General features: G+C 33.5%; 1 protein-coding gene and 1 pseudogene across 1 annotated transcript in view; both read left to right on the top strand.

Moving 5' to 3' along the window:
* The window catches only part of LOC106724624, a 4,096-nt pseudogene extending 1,246 nt beyond the window's left edge, over positions 1–2,850 (top strand).
* Positions 2,851–3,183: 333 nt separating this feature from the next.
* Positions 3,184–14,194, top strand: part of EYS (eyes shut homolog (Drosophila)) — an 815,396-nt gene continuing 804,385 nt past the window's right edge. The window contains 4 exon segments of the mRNA XM_014532733.1: positions 3,184–3,195; positions 4,301–4,503; positions 5,539–5,617; positions 13,125–13,312. Of these exon segments, the coding sequence (XP_014388219.1) occupies positions 3,184–3,195; positions 4,301–4,503; positions 5,539–5,617; positions 13,125–13,312 (482 nt within the window).

Here is a 14,194-nt window from a genome sequence, read left to right on the forward strand (position 1 = left end):
TTCTTTCTTTCTTTCTTTCTTTCTTTCTTTCTTTCTTTCTTTCTTTCTTTCTTTCTTTCTTTCTTTCTTTCCCTAATCTAAGCTATAATGCTTGTTTAAACTATATCCTAAACCTAAAACTTGATGAGCCTCTGAAATACAGCTGCAGATTTGACTAATATTTACTAGCTGTGACAATTTGTGCCTCATTTTTTTTATTCCATAAAGTGGGAAAATTAATTTCCATGCCAGAAAATTATAATAAAGTTTACTTGAGTTGATTTATACATGTTCAATAGTAGTTGGCACATAATAAGGTCTCCAAATATCAGCTATTATTATTATTATTACTATTATTATTATATTTTCATGGTAATAAGTGTATTTATTTTTATTTCCTTCTAGCTTATTTATAACCATTTATAACCATTGTAATAGTATATTCTTTTATAAACTTATCTTTATTTTCAACTAGATATTATCTTCCTGGCTATAAGAGCCATGCTTTACTCTTGTAACTGTTAAAAGATAAAGTGAGGCATATTACAAATTATAAAAGTTTATTTGAGCAAACAGCTATTTGAAATGGGCAGCATTCAATGTAGCAGTTAGGAGCTCCAGGGGAGCTGTATAAAATGAATGACCCTCATAGCCTAAAGAGAGCAGGAATAAGGAAGTTATACTAAACAAAACAGTGAGTTGATTATTCTAAGTTAAAGACAAAGCTCATTTTATTGTGCTTTGCTTTATTGTACTTCTCAGATATCATATTTTTTTTTGTTTTTACAAATTGAGGTTTTGTGGCCACCCTGCATTGAGCAAATAAATTGCACCATTTTCCCAGCAGCATTTTTCTCACTTCGTGTCTCTGTGTTACATTTTGCTAATTCTCACAATATTTCAAAGTTTTTCATTACTATTGTATTTTTTTATGCTGATCTGTGATCAGTGACCTTTGCTGTTACTATTATAATTGGGGAACCATGAGCTGCACACATATGAGATGATGAACTTAGGTATGTGTGTTCTGACTGCTTCACTGATCACCTGTTCTCCCATCTCTCATACTTTCCTTGGACTTTCCTGTTTCCTGAGACAAAACACTTCTGAAATTAGGCCAATTAGTAACCCTCAGTGGCCTCTCAGTATTCACATGAAGGAAGAGTCGCACATCTCCCACTTTAAATCAAAAGTTAGAAATGATTAAGTAAGGAAGGCCTGTGGAAACCAAGATATGCTAAAAGCTAGGCCTCCTGCACCAAGTTGTGAGTGCAAAAGGAAAGTTTTTGAAGGAAATTAAAAGTACTACTCCAGTGAACACATGAATGATAAGAAAGCCAAACATCCTTACTGCTGATACGGAAAAGTTTTAGTGGCCTGGATAGTCAATCCAGCTACAACATTCCCTTTAACCAAAGCCTAATCCAGAGCAAGACCCTAATTGTCTCCAGTTCTATGGAGGGTGAAAGAGGTGAGAAAGCTGCAGAAGAAAATGTGACAGTAGCAGAGGTTGGTTGAAGGGGATTAAAGAGGAGTAAGGAAAGAAGCCATTTCCAAAACATAAAAGTACAAGGCAAAATTGATGTAGAAGCTGTAGCAAGTTATCCAGAAATCTAGCTGAAATGATTAATGAAGGTGGCTTCACCAAATATCAGAGTTTCCGTGTAGATGAATTAGTTTTCTATTGGAAAATGATGCCATCTAGGACTTTCATAGCTACTAGATAGGAGAAGGCAATGCCTAGCTTCCAAGTACAGGCTGACTTTCATGTTAGAGGCTAATGAAGCTTGTTATTCTAAATTGAAGCCAATGCTTATTTGTCATTCTGAAAATCCTAGGGCCCTTAAGAATTATTGTAAATCTACTCTTCCCATGTTGTACAAATGGAACAATGAAGCCTGGATGACAGCCATACAATATGATTTACTGAATATTTTAAGCCCACTGTTGAGATCCACTACTCTGAAAAAAAATTTCTTATAAAATATTACTGCTCATTGACAATGCACCTGGTTACCCAAGAGCTCTGATGGGGATGTACAACAAAATTTATGTCATTTTGATGCTTGCTAACACCACATCCATTTGGAGTAATTTCAACTTTCAAGTCCTATTATTGAAGAAATACTTTTTGTAAGGCCATAGATGCCATAGATAGTGATTTCTCTGATGGATCTGGGCAGAGTAAATTGAAATCCTTGTGGGAAAGATTCACCATTCTAGATGCTGTTAAAAACATTCATGAGTCATGGGAAGAGGTAAAATATCAACATTAACAGGAGTTTGGTGGAAGTTGGTCCAGTCTTCACAGATGACTTTAAGTGGTTTAAGACTTCAACAGAGGAAGTAACTGAAGTTGTGGTGGAAATAGCAAGAGCACCAGGATTAGAAGTGGACCCTGCAGAGGTGACTGAATTGCTGCTGCAGTCTCATGATGAGGGTGAGGATACACTCCTGCTAATGGATGAGGAGCTGCTTCTTATGGATGAGCAAAGAAAGTTGTTTCCTGAGATGGGATATACTCCTGGTTGAGATGCTGTGAGGATAATCAAAATAACAAGATTTAGAATATTGCATCCACTTAGCTGAAACCATGGCATGGTTTGAAAGGATTGACTCCAATTTGGAAAAAAAGTTCTATTGTGGGTAAAATGCTGTCAAACATCCATCACATTGTGCAGAGAAATCGTTCATGAAAGGTGGAACCAATCGATGTGGCAAACCACATTGTTGTCTTATTTTAAGAAATCGTCACAGCCACCCCAACCTTCAGCAACCACCACCCTGACCAGTCAGCAATCATCCACATCAAGGCAAGACTCTTCACTGTCAAAAAGATTATGACTTGCCAAAGGCTCAGATGATAGTTAACATTTTTTAGCAATAAAGTATTTTTTATTACGTATGTGCATTGTTATTTTTTAGACATAATTCTATTGCACACTTAATAGACTACGGTATAATGTAACTATAGCTTATACAGGCACAGGAAAACCAGAAAATGTGTGTGACTCACTTTGTTGCTGTGGTCTGGAACCAAGCCCACAATGTCTCTCAGATATGCCTATACTTTCCTTCAGGGGATGGCCTCTGTCTATCAGATAGATTACATAACTTAATGCTGTTTGGGCTATTTCTGATTGATTGGCTTAAGATTCCATTACTGGGAGAGCTAAAACTGTAATTAAGTGTCAGTTTGGTGACATGAGGCTTAGTGTAAGTTACTCCATTTGGGGCCTGTTGTCGTGCTTTTAACAGTGTACATTGTACTACACAGCATAACAACTCGTGCACATATCAGAGTAGTTGCAAGATAGTCCATTTAAAGTAATGATTAGAAGTACAAGTTACAGAGAACATGATTTGAACCCTTATCTGCTGCAATGGCCTATGGGATCTGGACGAGTGATTGACACTCTCCAAATCCTTGTTTACTCAATAGTGGGTTAAAGTTATTATCTCCCTTCATGTTTGATGAGCATTAATTAAAATAATGTGTTTAAAGCCTTCAGCACAGGGCCTGGCACACCAGTGACGGTAGTTTTTGTTAGTAGATGCTCAGTACAGATGAACACAATGAATAAAGAGATTCATCTAAACATTTTATAATGATTCTCTACTTTTTCCTAACATCTGCATCATGTGAAACCTAAAACACAGTCTAGCTTCCCATTAAACTTGGCTTATGCTTTTCTCTAGATGTTTTCTATCTATAAAAATTGTCTCTCTGACTTATTTCTGGATTAACATGTTGTTCTTTCTCTCTTTTGTGGATTTTTTTTGTGTACTTCTACTTGAGCACAGAGGTGGTGCATGGTAGGTTCTTAATAAATATTCAAAACGTGGCCTTTGAAAACACTAGGTATTTAGCCAAAGTTAGATTACATTTACTAGTAGAAATCTCAGATAGCCCATTAATAGACTCACCAGGACCAAATTTAGAAAAATTCTAACTCTTAATTCCTATAGGTAATAAATATTTGATTTTCAAGAATCATTACCAAAAAAATGTAGGAATTAATATTCATAGTGATAACTTGATATAATTCATTACTTCACTAATATTCACAATAAAGAACTCATGCTAAAAATAATCTTTTAAGTAGATTAAGCTGGTGTGTTTTTTTTTCTCATTCACATTAAATTAGTAGTCTGAGGGTTCATACCTAAACACATTAACCTTAAAATTATATTTATTTATTTGTTTGTTTGTTTCTTTATTTTGCTACAAGATGTCAAATTATCTTTATAGGAAGGGAGCCTTGATTTCTTGGTGACATTTATCATAATGAACAAACTTTTGTGTTTTGCTTATAAATAGGCTCATGTTTTGTTTTGTTTCTTCTATATAAGCATCACTTGTGAAGTAAATATAGATGAATGTCTATCAAAACCCTGTCTCCATGATGGAGCTTGTATTGATGGCATCAATCATTATACCTGTGACTGCAAGAGTGGCTTTTCTGAAACACACTGTGAAACAAATGCAAATGATTGCCTCTCAAATCCTTGTCTGCAGGGAAGGTAGCTATTTTTGCTTTTCTATTATTAAATCTCAGAAAGTAAATTTAACTCACAATACTTAAGACTTAATGTCAAGGGAAAGTTGATAAAGTTAATTTTAATTACGCTCCTTCATAAAACTAGAGCTAAGTACAGTTAAGATGACAGATGCTGCCTTTTCTACTTAATGCAATGCACTGATACATTTTCTCTGCCCTTCTTTTATTTCTACACATTAGCATAAATTTCAATAAATGCAGATTAATTGGGCTTTAATATACTTAAAGGTAACTGCTCACAGTAATAGAAGCAGCAGGTAGGATGAGAAGACATTCTATTATTTGCTCTGTGGAGGGATAATACCACACACTTAGTATTTAATATGTTCCTAAGTAAACTGGTTCTTTCATCCCTATGTGCATGTAAGCTATTTTGTGGCTTTCTTTATGGAATTGTATAATGACTCTTCTGCTCAATGATAGCAAATTAGTTTATGCAAATCCAGAGTAGGGGCATTTCTAGGAGATGCAAGTGACAAAGAAGAATGTCTTTCAGATGCACCAAGTTGCCTTTGCAGCATTATTATTACTTGTTTTTTCCTAGTCCTGCCACTGACTTTGTACAAAGGGAAGGCAGGATGAAGATGGATAGCTCATTGCAATGGAGTTCAGCCATAGCTGCCTTCGGTTTCCTAGATTAGCCCTACATGTACTGTAGATCTTCTAGAACTCTTCCTTCTTTTCATTGCCATGGGGAAGATGGCAAAAATGAAAATTGATTTGTTCTCTCAGCCCAGTCACCTTGAAGGATAAGAAACCGGGAATAGACTGCCTTCTGTTCATGGGAATGTGTATGTGTGTTTTTGTTTTTTGGGTTTTGGTTTTATTTTTATCGGGAATAGACTGCCTTCTGCTCATGGGAATGTGTGTGTTTTTGTTTTTTGGGTTTTGGTTTTATTTTTACCCGAACAGGAAAAGAGCAATTCTAAATATTTAAACTGTCTTGAATTTATGCTTTAATGTCTTATTTACTTAAAAATGCAATTCTATGTTTCATATGCACAGATGTCACTAATGAATATCAATGCTCCTGTGATACAGAATGGACTAGCTCAAGATGTGAGATCAAGATTAATGTAAGTTGAATAATTTTGATTAAATCTATAGTAATTCAAGAGAACAATCAAATCACTTGCTGTAGATTTCAGAGTTATTTCTTCAATTATTAATGATTTAACTACTCAGTTCCTCACCATTTCTTTTTGGAATTTTTCAGCTGCTTCAAACAAAAATCACAGCCTCTTTTTGCCTTTTCCCCTCTGTCTCTTGTTATCTTAAACTTCTGAAATCGGGAGCCTTCATTAAACTAAATTCTGGATATGGTCATTGAAAAAAGTACCTCAGAAGGTTTATAATTTGTCACATGCCTACCTCTCTCTACTCTTAGAATACACAGGTATCTGTGGATGTCTAGGGATGAGAGAAGATTCAATGATCCAGAAAACACACACACACACACACACACACACACACACACACACACACACACACTAAATAAATAAATAAATAAATAAATAAATACTAGATGGATGTGCCCAGAGGTGGTTACATGTAGCAATCCTCAACACCTACAGTACTCTCAGGATCTTTCTTCCAGTATTCAGGAGTCCGATGTGATCTAATGGACATATGGTACTTTATGTGGAATGCCTAATCTGTTGGGAAATGTTGGTTGCCTGAAGTTTGAGACTATGCCTGGGACATGAGAATCTCATGAGCCTTTCTGGATAATGGGGAGTTCTTCCAAATCCTTCCTGCTGACAGGAACATGGTAAAGGAAGGAAGCATAGGGGCTAAAGAAGCCTTCAGCTTAGGGAGACTGCGGATATTTTACTTAAATCCTTTCTGTCTCTCTCCTACCTTAGTAAAATACAGTTTATACATCATAGGGTCATTGTATGGTCATGTACATGAGAGGTGATAGATACTCAGTAAATGATCCTTTTGGAGAGAGTGATGGGGTACTTAAATGCATTAAGGGGAAAGATGATTGACCTATATTTTCCTACTTACCTTCTGTGTGTTCTTGAACAAATTATGTACTGACATTCTGAAAAAAATGTTTTAGCTATTCAGTGAGGGTCATCATAGCAACTACTTCTTAGATTGTTGTGGGAATTAAATTAGATAATGCATGTAAATCAATTAGCACAGTTCTGACACACATTATATTTTTGAAAGCTTAATTACTTATTGATATTATGTTGATTTTATTCTAGATAATGAAAACCATGCATAACATGGAAAAGGACATGTTTTAGTTACTAAATTTCCTGGTATATGAGGCATATATTTGTTTGTGTGGTTGCATATATTGCCTGCGGTAATCTCTAAAAACTATTTCTTGCTAGTATAATGTGGCATTCTTATTCTGAATGAAATAAATAAATAAATAAATAAATAAGTGTTTATGTGAATGAATTTGTATATATTAGTATTTACAAACATTGCTATGAGAATAATTGTTAAAATTGTCTAGATTTATTTCTAATATTTTTACATAAACATGTACTTTAGTGACTTGTTTTTCCAGAGAAAAACAAGTTTAATGAGGAATATGAACTTTAAGATACTTTTTATGCATAAACACATGTAAATAAAATATCAAAATTAAAACAGGGTAATAACATATCATGTTATATAGTGCAATTTTTCATGTAATTATATGTTTAGATACTTTTCCATATCAATAAATACTTTATATTTATGAATTTCAAAGTATTTATTCATATATATAAAATTGCACTGAAGATGCTACCTCATTTATTCCTAAAATTCACAAATAGTAGAAAAGACAGTCTGGCCAATTCATGGTGGACTCTACTCCTTCACTTCATTTTGGGCAATTTTTCAATTAATGGGCAAGGGCTATGAATCATCAGAGAAGTAGAGAGGACATGACTGTGTCCTTGATGCCACTGCTTTGTCCTATGCTGCCATTTATTGGCCCCTTGTAGTAAGATGTAACTCTTACTACATCTTCTCGGGAATTGGAATCATTCCTTGAGAGATGGCAGTCAGATTGTACAATCTCCACCCATTTTATCCCAAACACAAGGCCTCTTAAAGTCTTCTCACCATTCCACCTCCCTTAGTCTGTTCAGTGTTGTAAGCAAAATATACCATAGACTGGGAAGCTTAAACAAAGACATTTATTTCTCACAGTTTTGGAGGCTGGGGAAACCAATTGTTTTAACTATTGTAGGAACCTTTCCATTATAATTGAGTCCTTACCCATTGCTTTTAATAGCTAAAAAGGATTCCAAATAAGTGTTGAAAAATTGTATTTATTTACTGAGAGACTAAGCATACCAGTTTTCCTGTATCCTATTAAATGAATACATACTTTTTAAAAGTGTTGACCAATTTGATGAGGAAAATTTATCACTTCATTATTTTAATTCACATTTTCCTAGGTTACTATGAAGATTTAGCACCTTTTCATATAGTTATTTATCATTTGTAGATCTTTGTGCTTTGTGTAGTCATAGCCTTTGATTAACAGAATTTTTCTTTGGGCTTGCTTGCCTTTTTCTTTTTGGCTGGTATATAGTATTTACAATTATGAATAAAATCCACTAGATTCTGAAAAATTGCAAATCTTCTCTAGAGTTTTATAAAACTAATATACTATGAAATTTTTTATACTTTTTAACTTAATGATTCTGGGTTTGCATCTCTCTTTAGAAAGTGCTTTTATTTAGCAATATTTAAATAAAATTCTTATTGTATTCATCTATAATTTTAACATTGGTAACACTTTTAATACCTTAACTCATCGTGCATATATTGTTATGATGAAAGAAGTGAGTGATTTGATTTACTTTTTCAAAAGTATAATTTATTTTTCCAAGAACTATTATCTAAATTTTACCTAAAATAGTCTGTTATTTCTCTACAGATGTGAAATGACTTATATTTTATGCTTTAAGTATCTAAATATAGTATTAGGGATAACTCTTCTGTTTCTCTACCTTTTAAAATCTCATTTTCCCATCTATATTAATTATTATAATTCAATGATGTTTTATTTTAATCATCCTTTTTGTATTAATACATTAAGGGCACGCTAAATGTCCTTATGGTTATTTGGTCTGCAAACATTGAATATTTAATATCTATGGGAAACCAGGGTATAAGAATTTTCAGGCATACCTTCTGACAATCAGTTGGAGATATAGATAAGTTTCTTACTTAGCTGACCTATTTATTATAGCTCTCTCTATGTTGCAATGCACAAACAACAACCTCCAAAAGGCATTATGAATTAATGTCCAAGTCTTTCTTTCCCGGCTAAAGAGTCAAGAGCAATGGACAAACATGGGCGGTGCTGATTGAAAAGAACACTCAGGTCAACAATGGAACAGGTGGTCATATCTAAAGCTCCTTGAAGAGTGAAAAAAAAAAGTTTATGTTAGGGCTGGAGGGAGAAAAATGCAAACAAACTCTTTTTTTCTTTTGTCAATATGATAATTTGAAGTAAGTTTAAAAAAATTAGAATCAGTGCTAGAGAAAAACAAACTTGTGATCAGGTGTGAAATGGATGCTGTGGTTTTGTAAAATGCAATTAACTCAATTCTGTACACACACACACACACACACACACGTGCGCACACACACACAGATGAAAGAAAAGAAAGAAGGGTGATATTCAAACACTTCCCTTTATTTTGTTGAGACTGTGGATAACTGCTACAATAGAGCTGATACGTTGTTTTGAGTACTATATCAAATTATAAATATATAAAAAAGTACTAAGATAAAATAAAGAAAACATGAAAACATAATAGAAGGAATCAAGAGATTCTAAGATGAAGGAAAACTAAGAATTTATCACCAGCATATCTAATCTAAAGGGAGAACTAAAAGAAATTATCTAAACAGAAAGAAAAGGATTAAAGAAAAAAATGTGTGTGTACATGTATTTGTATTTCCTCAAATGTGAGCTGACATTTATAAAAGTCTTCTTATATAATAAGATTATTCACTTTTTTCTATCATATACATTATATACACTTTCCTATTTTTTGTTAATTTTTAATCAATATATAGTGCATATTGACATTCAAAAGGGTAATGTATCCAAACTTACTGAGATTTCCTCTAACGGTTCTGTGGTTTGTGACAAGTTTGAAAGGGACTTAGTAAAAAAAAGTTATTCTAGCCCTGGCCTGTGTAGCTCTGTTAGTTGAGCATAGTCCCATGCACCAATAGGTTGCTGGTTCAATTTCCTGTCAGGACACATGCCTGGGTTGTGAGTTCGATCCCCAGTAGGGTGTGTGCAGGAGGCAGTCAACTGGTGTTTCTCTTTCTCTCTCCATCTCCCTTCCTTTTTCTCTAAAATCAATAAAAGCATTTTTAACGTTACTTAGTATTTTTCTCACTGTCTTTTAATTTTTAATAAATCATGCATTCATAAGTATGCTTTTCAGGATAAAGTTTGAGTTGGAATCCCCCAGCAAACGTTAGCTGTTTCCCACAAGTCATTGTACAGAATATCTCTCACTTTTGGTTGAAAACACATATTTAAAATAAAGAAGATCTCATAAATGGGGATATTTATCACACATGCAGAGTACCTTGCTTTTCTACTTAATCTACCATTGCAGATGAGTCTACATTAACATAAGTAGTTCTACATCATTCTTATTAATATTACATGGCTTGGAGGTACCATATTTATTTAGTCAGTATCCTCTTGATGAAAATTTGAGATATTTTAAGTGTATTGTTCTTAAAAAATTATTTATGTACTTTAGATGCAGAAAATAGAGTTAATCAAACACTAGTTCATATTAGGAAATAATTATTAATACTCTCTTGCTCATTTGTGTGTGTGTGTGTGTGTGTGTGTGTGTGTGTGTGTGTCCTTTTGGCCTCACAGCCTATTCCTTTCACACATACTTCTGTGTTTATTAGATCTTTTCTTACATGTTCTTCCTGATATTTTTCTCTCTCTATTTATTTATTTGCTCTGGTCTATAAATCTTGAAACTCTATGTTAGGGGCAGATGTCTTTCACTATTCTTGCAAGAGCAAGGTCAAATCTAAATAAGAAGAGCAAAACAAGTGGGGTCAAGGCTTCTCTTAAACACTCACACCAGCCATGTCCCTTACAAAGCTACAGATTCCTTACAAAGTGTTCTCCATCTTTTGGATTGCTTGTCCATGTTTGACACCTCATTTTGCCAAGTTAGAGTATAAACTTGGCCCTTTCTAGCCTGCCCCTGTTCCCCGCCCAGGCTCACCACTCTATTGTCTGTGTCCATGGGTCATGCATGGATCATACATGTTCTTTGGTTGAACTCATACTCTGTTTTCCAAGATCTAATTTGAAGAAAGTATCCCACTACTTTAAAAACAGCAATGCTAAAAGGAAAGATTCTATGAGATAAATGTTTTATGATAAAGACAATGTCAGATAATACATCACAGGACACATTTTTGGAATTAAACTATACACCTCTGGAAGAACACAACTGTCATAGAAATAACTGGCATGTTTACTAGCCAATCTGGTGGTTTGCTCTGGCTAAGCAGTCCACAATGAATGCGTCACTGCTCTGGTGTTCTCGCACTCCTGTGCATTTCCTGGCATGGCATTTTGAATGCAAGTTGAGTGACTGTAGCATTGGGGTCTAGCTTAATTGTCTAGATTGCCATGGTCTACAACATTATTCCATGAATACACCAGCTTTTTATTTCTTTAATTTCTGGAATTAAATTAGTGAATTCTTCTTGGGAAGCATTTTATTATATTAAATAGAGTGCAGCAAAATACTATAAATGATTATGAACAAAAGGAAAGGCATCCCTCTTAATTTTTGAACCAGAAAAGATCAAGAACTTTAAGTGACACTTAGATTTTTTTAAAGAAATTGTTTTTGTATTTCCCATTAAGCCTTCTAATTAATTTAGTAAAAGATTCTTGTAAACCCCAGAGATGGAACTTTTGGCAGTCTAAAAATGATTTCTTTCTGCCCAAGGGAAATATAATTCAATTAGTTTATGTAATTCTTTCTAATCATTCATTCTGTATACCAGCCATAGGAATAACAGAGAATCATGTTGTTCCAGGCCATTCCCTGTGGAATTCTGCATTTTTATTCCATAAAAATAACTGCAGTACCTGCACAAAGTGCCTTTGGCAATCCTTAAGGAGTTCACATTTTCAGTAAAGGTAGAACAAATATCAGAATGACATTAATTTATTAAAAATGTATTTAACTCTATCACTTGGGTGAGCGTAAAAGATCACCATCTTGGTTTCAAGCATGACTTAAGTTTTATAGTTAAGGGCACAATCCATTGAAAATGATAGTAATTTAAACTCTCTGGTGATTTTTACAAATTTTTAATTTTCCATTTGATGCATGATATGAATGCAAAAATAAGAAGTGAGACTGTATCAAAATAAAAAGCTTCTGCACAGCAAAGGAAACCATCAACAAAATTAAAGGCAACCTCTGAAATAAAAGAAAACATTTGCATACCACCTATCTGATAAAGGGTTAATATCCAAAACATATAAGAAACTCATGAAACGCAATTGCAAAAAAGTAAAAAAATAAAACACACACAAATAATCCAATTAAAAATGGGCAAAGGACTTGAATAATTTCTTCAAAGAAGTCATACTAATGGAAACAAGTACATTAAAAGGTGCTCAACATCATTAATCATCAGGGAAAGGCAGATCCAAACCACAATGATATAAGTTCACAGTTAGGATGTCTATTATAAAAAATACAAGAGATAACAAATGCTAGCAAGGACATGGTGGCAAGGGAACCCCTATATGCTATTGGTAGGAAAGTAAACTGCTACAGCCACTATTAAAAATAGTATAGATGTTACTCACTTCTGGAAAATAAAAAAAGTAATTATTATGTGATCACAATTGCATTTCTGGATATATATCCAAATAAAATGAAACCATTATCTCAAATATCTGTAGTCCCATGTTTACTGCAGCACTATTCACAATAACCAAGGTATGGAAACAACTCAAGTCTCTATTGACAGATGATTGCACAAGGAAAATGTAGTATCTATACGTACAATAAAATATTATTGTCTTTTAAAAAAAAGAAGGAAATCCTGCCATTTATGACAATATTGATAAACCTGGAGAGCATTATGCTAAGTAAAATAAGCCAGACTGAAAGCCAAGTACATACTCATGGTCTCACTAGTATGTGGAATATTAATGAAAAAGAAAAGTTAAACTCGTAGAAATAGAGGTAGAATGATGATTGCCGGGCACTACGGGTGGAAAAATAGGGAAAGGCTGATAAATGGCACAAACTTTCATTTATAAGATGATTATAACATAAAAACAGTACATGATTACATAAAATTTATGTAATTTCCCTTAAAATTAAACAATAAAACATTTGACAGAGTATTTCTGCTGACAAAGTTAAATACCTCTTATTGCTAGACACATATTTTAGTGACTAGAGGAAAGGAATATCAGATACACTTGCATATGTTTTTTAATATTTAACCTCAATAAAATTTTAATGAAAGTATTAGTCTGACCACTGACCATCAAATTTTACTCTCTATTTCTTAACTTAGAACTGCACATCAACCCCTTATATGAATCAGAAGTCAGACCATGGCTTTACTTGCATTTGCCCAAGTTGCTACGTGGGTGCATATTGTGAAATAAGTATTGATAGTTCTGCTGAGCGGGAACTGAATATGGACCTCTGTGTTAATGGAGGGATCTGTCTTGGTGAATCTGGACACACATTTTACTGCAGGTCAGTGTTTATTTATTCACAATTAACTAAATATATATTTAGTAAAACTTATAAATATCTCCCTAGTAATGCACTCTAAAGATACTAAGTCTTAAAGTAAATTTTTGTCTTAATGTAATTACAATTTGAAATAAAAAATTCTAAAAAACATTGCTTATATTTTTTCCAAATACCATATATTCACACTAGTATCAATCCCATGTATGACTTTTGAATTTAATCATCCCTTATTTTATAATTATTTTATATCTCCTTTCCTTTCCAAAATAGTTTTTAATCATTTAGCACATGCAGACTATTTATTATTATGACAGTTATTATTCTTTATTATATATTGCCTAATGTCCCATTTCATTTGTAAATTGTGTGTGTGTGTGTGTGTGTGTGTGTGTGTGTGATTTTTTCTTGTATTTTGTATTTTTAAACATGGATTTTCTTATTTTACTCTGGTGGTCTGTTAAAGTATAAAAAGTAAACATGCTTCTAATATCAATAGTAATTACATAAAATAAAATTATAAAAATGATCACTTGACCACAGCAAGGGTCCTCCAGTTAATCAGTGCCTGGATTAAGTCATCAGTAGTAAATTAAACAATTATTCACAGTAGATACAACGTTATAAATCAAAATTTTATTCATGGGAAGCCACTAAGTTCAAGAAATTAAAACAAAATAGAAATAAGTGAACCTAAAACTAGATACTATTTGTTAAATCAAGCACCATAAAGCTGCTCTGTAGAATGTTATTTTAGAGGATGATATCCATGGGATAGTTACAGTGACCTTTCTTAAAGCATGAAGTCAATGGAATTCAAACTAAGGTGCCTGTTTCTTTCCTGGAATACCTCCCAGGGACAAGCATAGGCATCCATTATTGCTA

Source organism: Myotis brandtii, unplaced genomic scaffold (genome assembly GCF_000412655.1).
Source record: "Myotis brandtii unplaced genomic scaffold, ASM41265v1 scaffold904, whole genome shotgun sequence".
Lineage (NCBI taxonomy): Eukaryota > Metazoa > Chordata > Mammalia > Chiroptera > Vespertilionidae > Myotis > Myotis brandtii.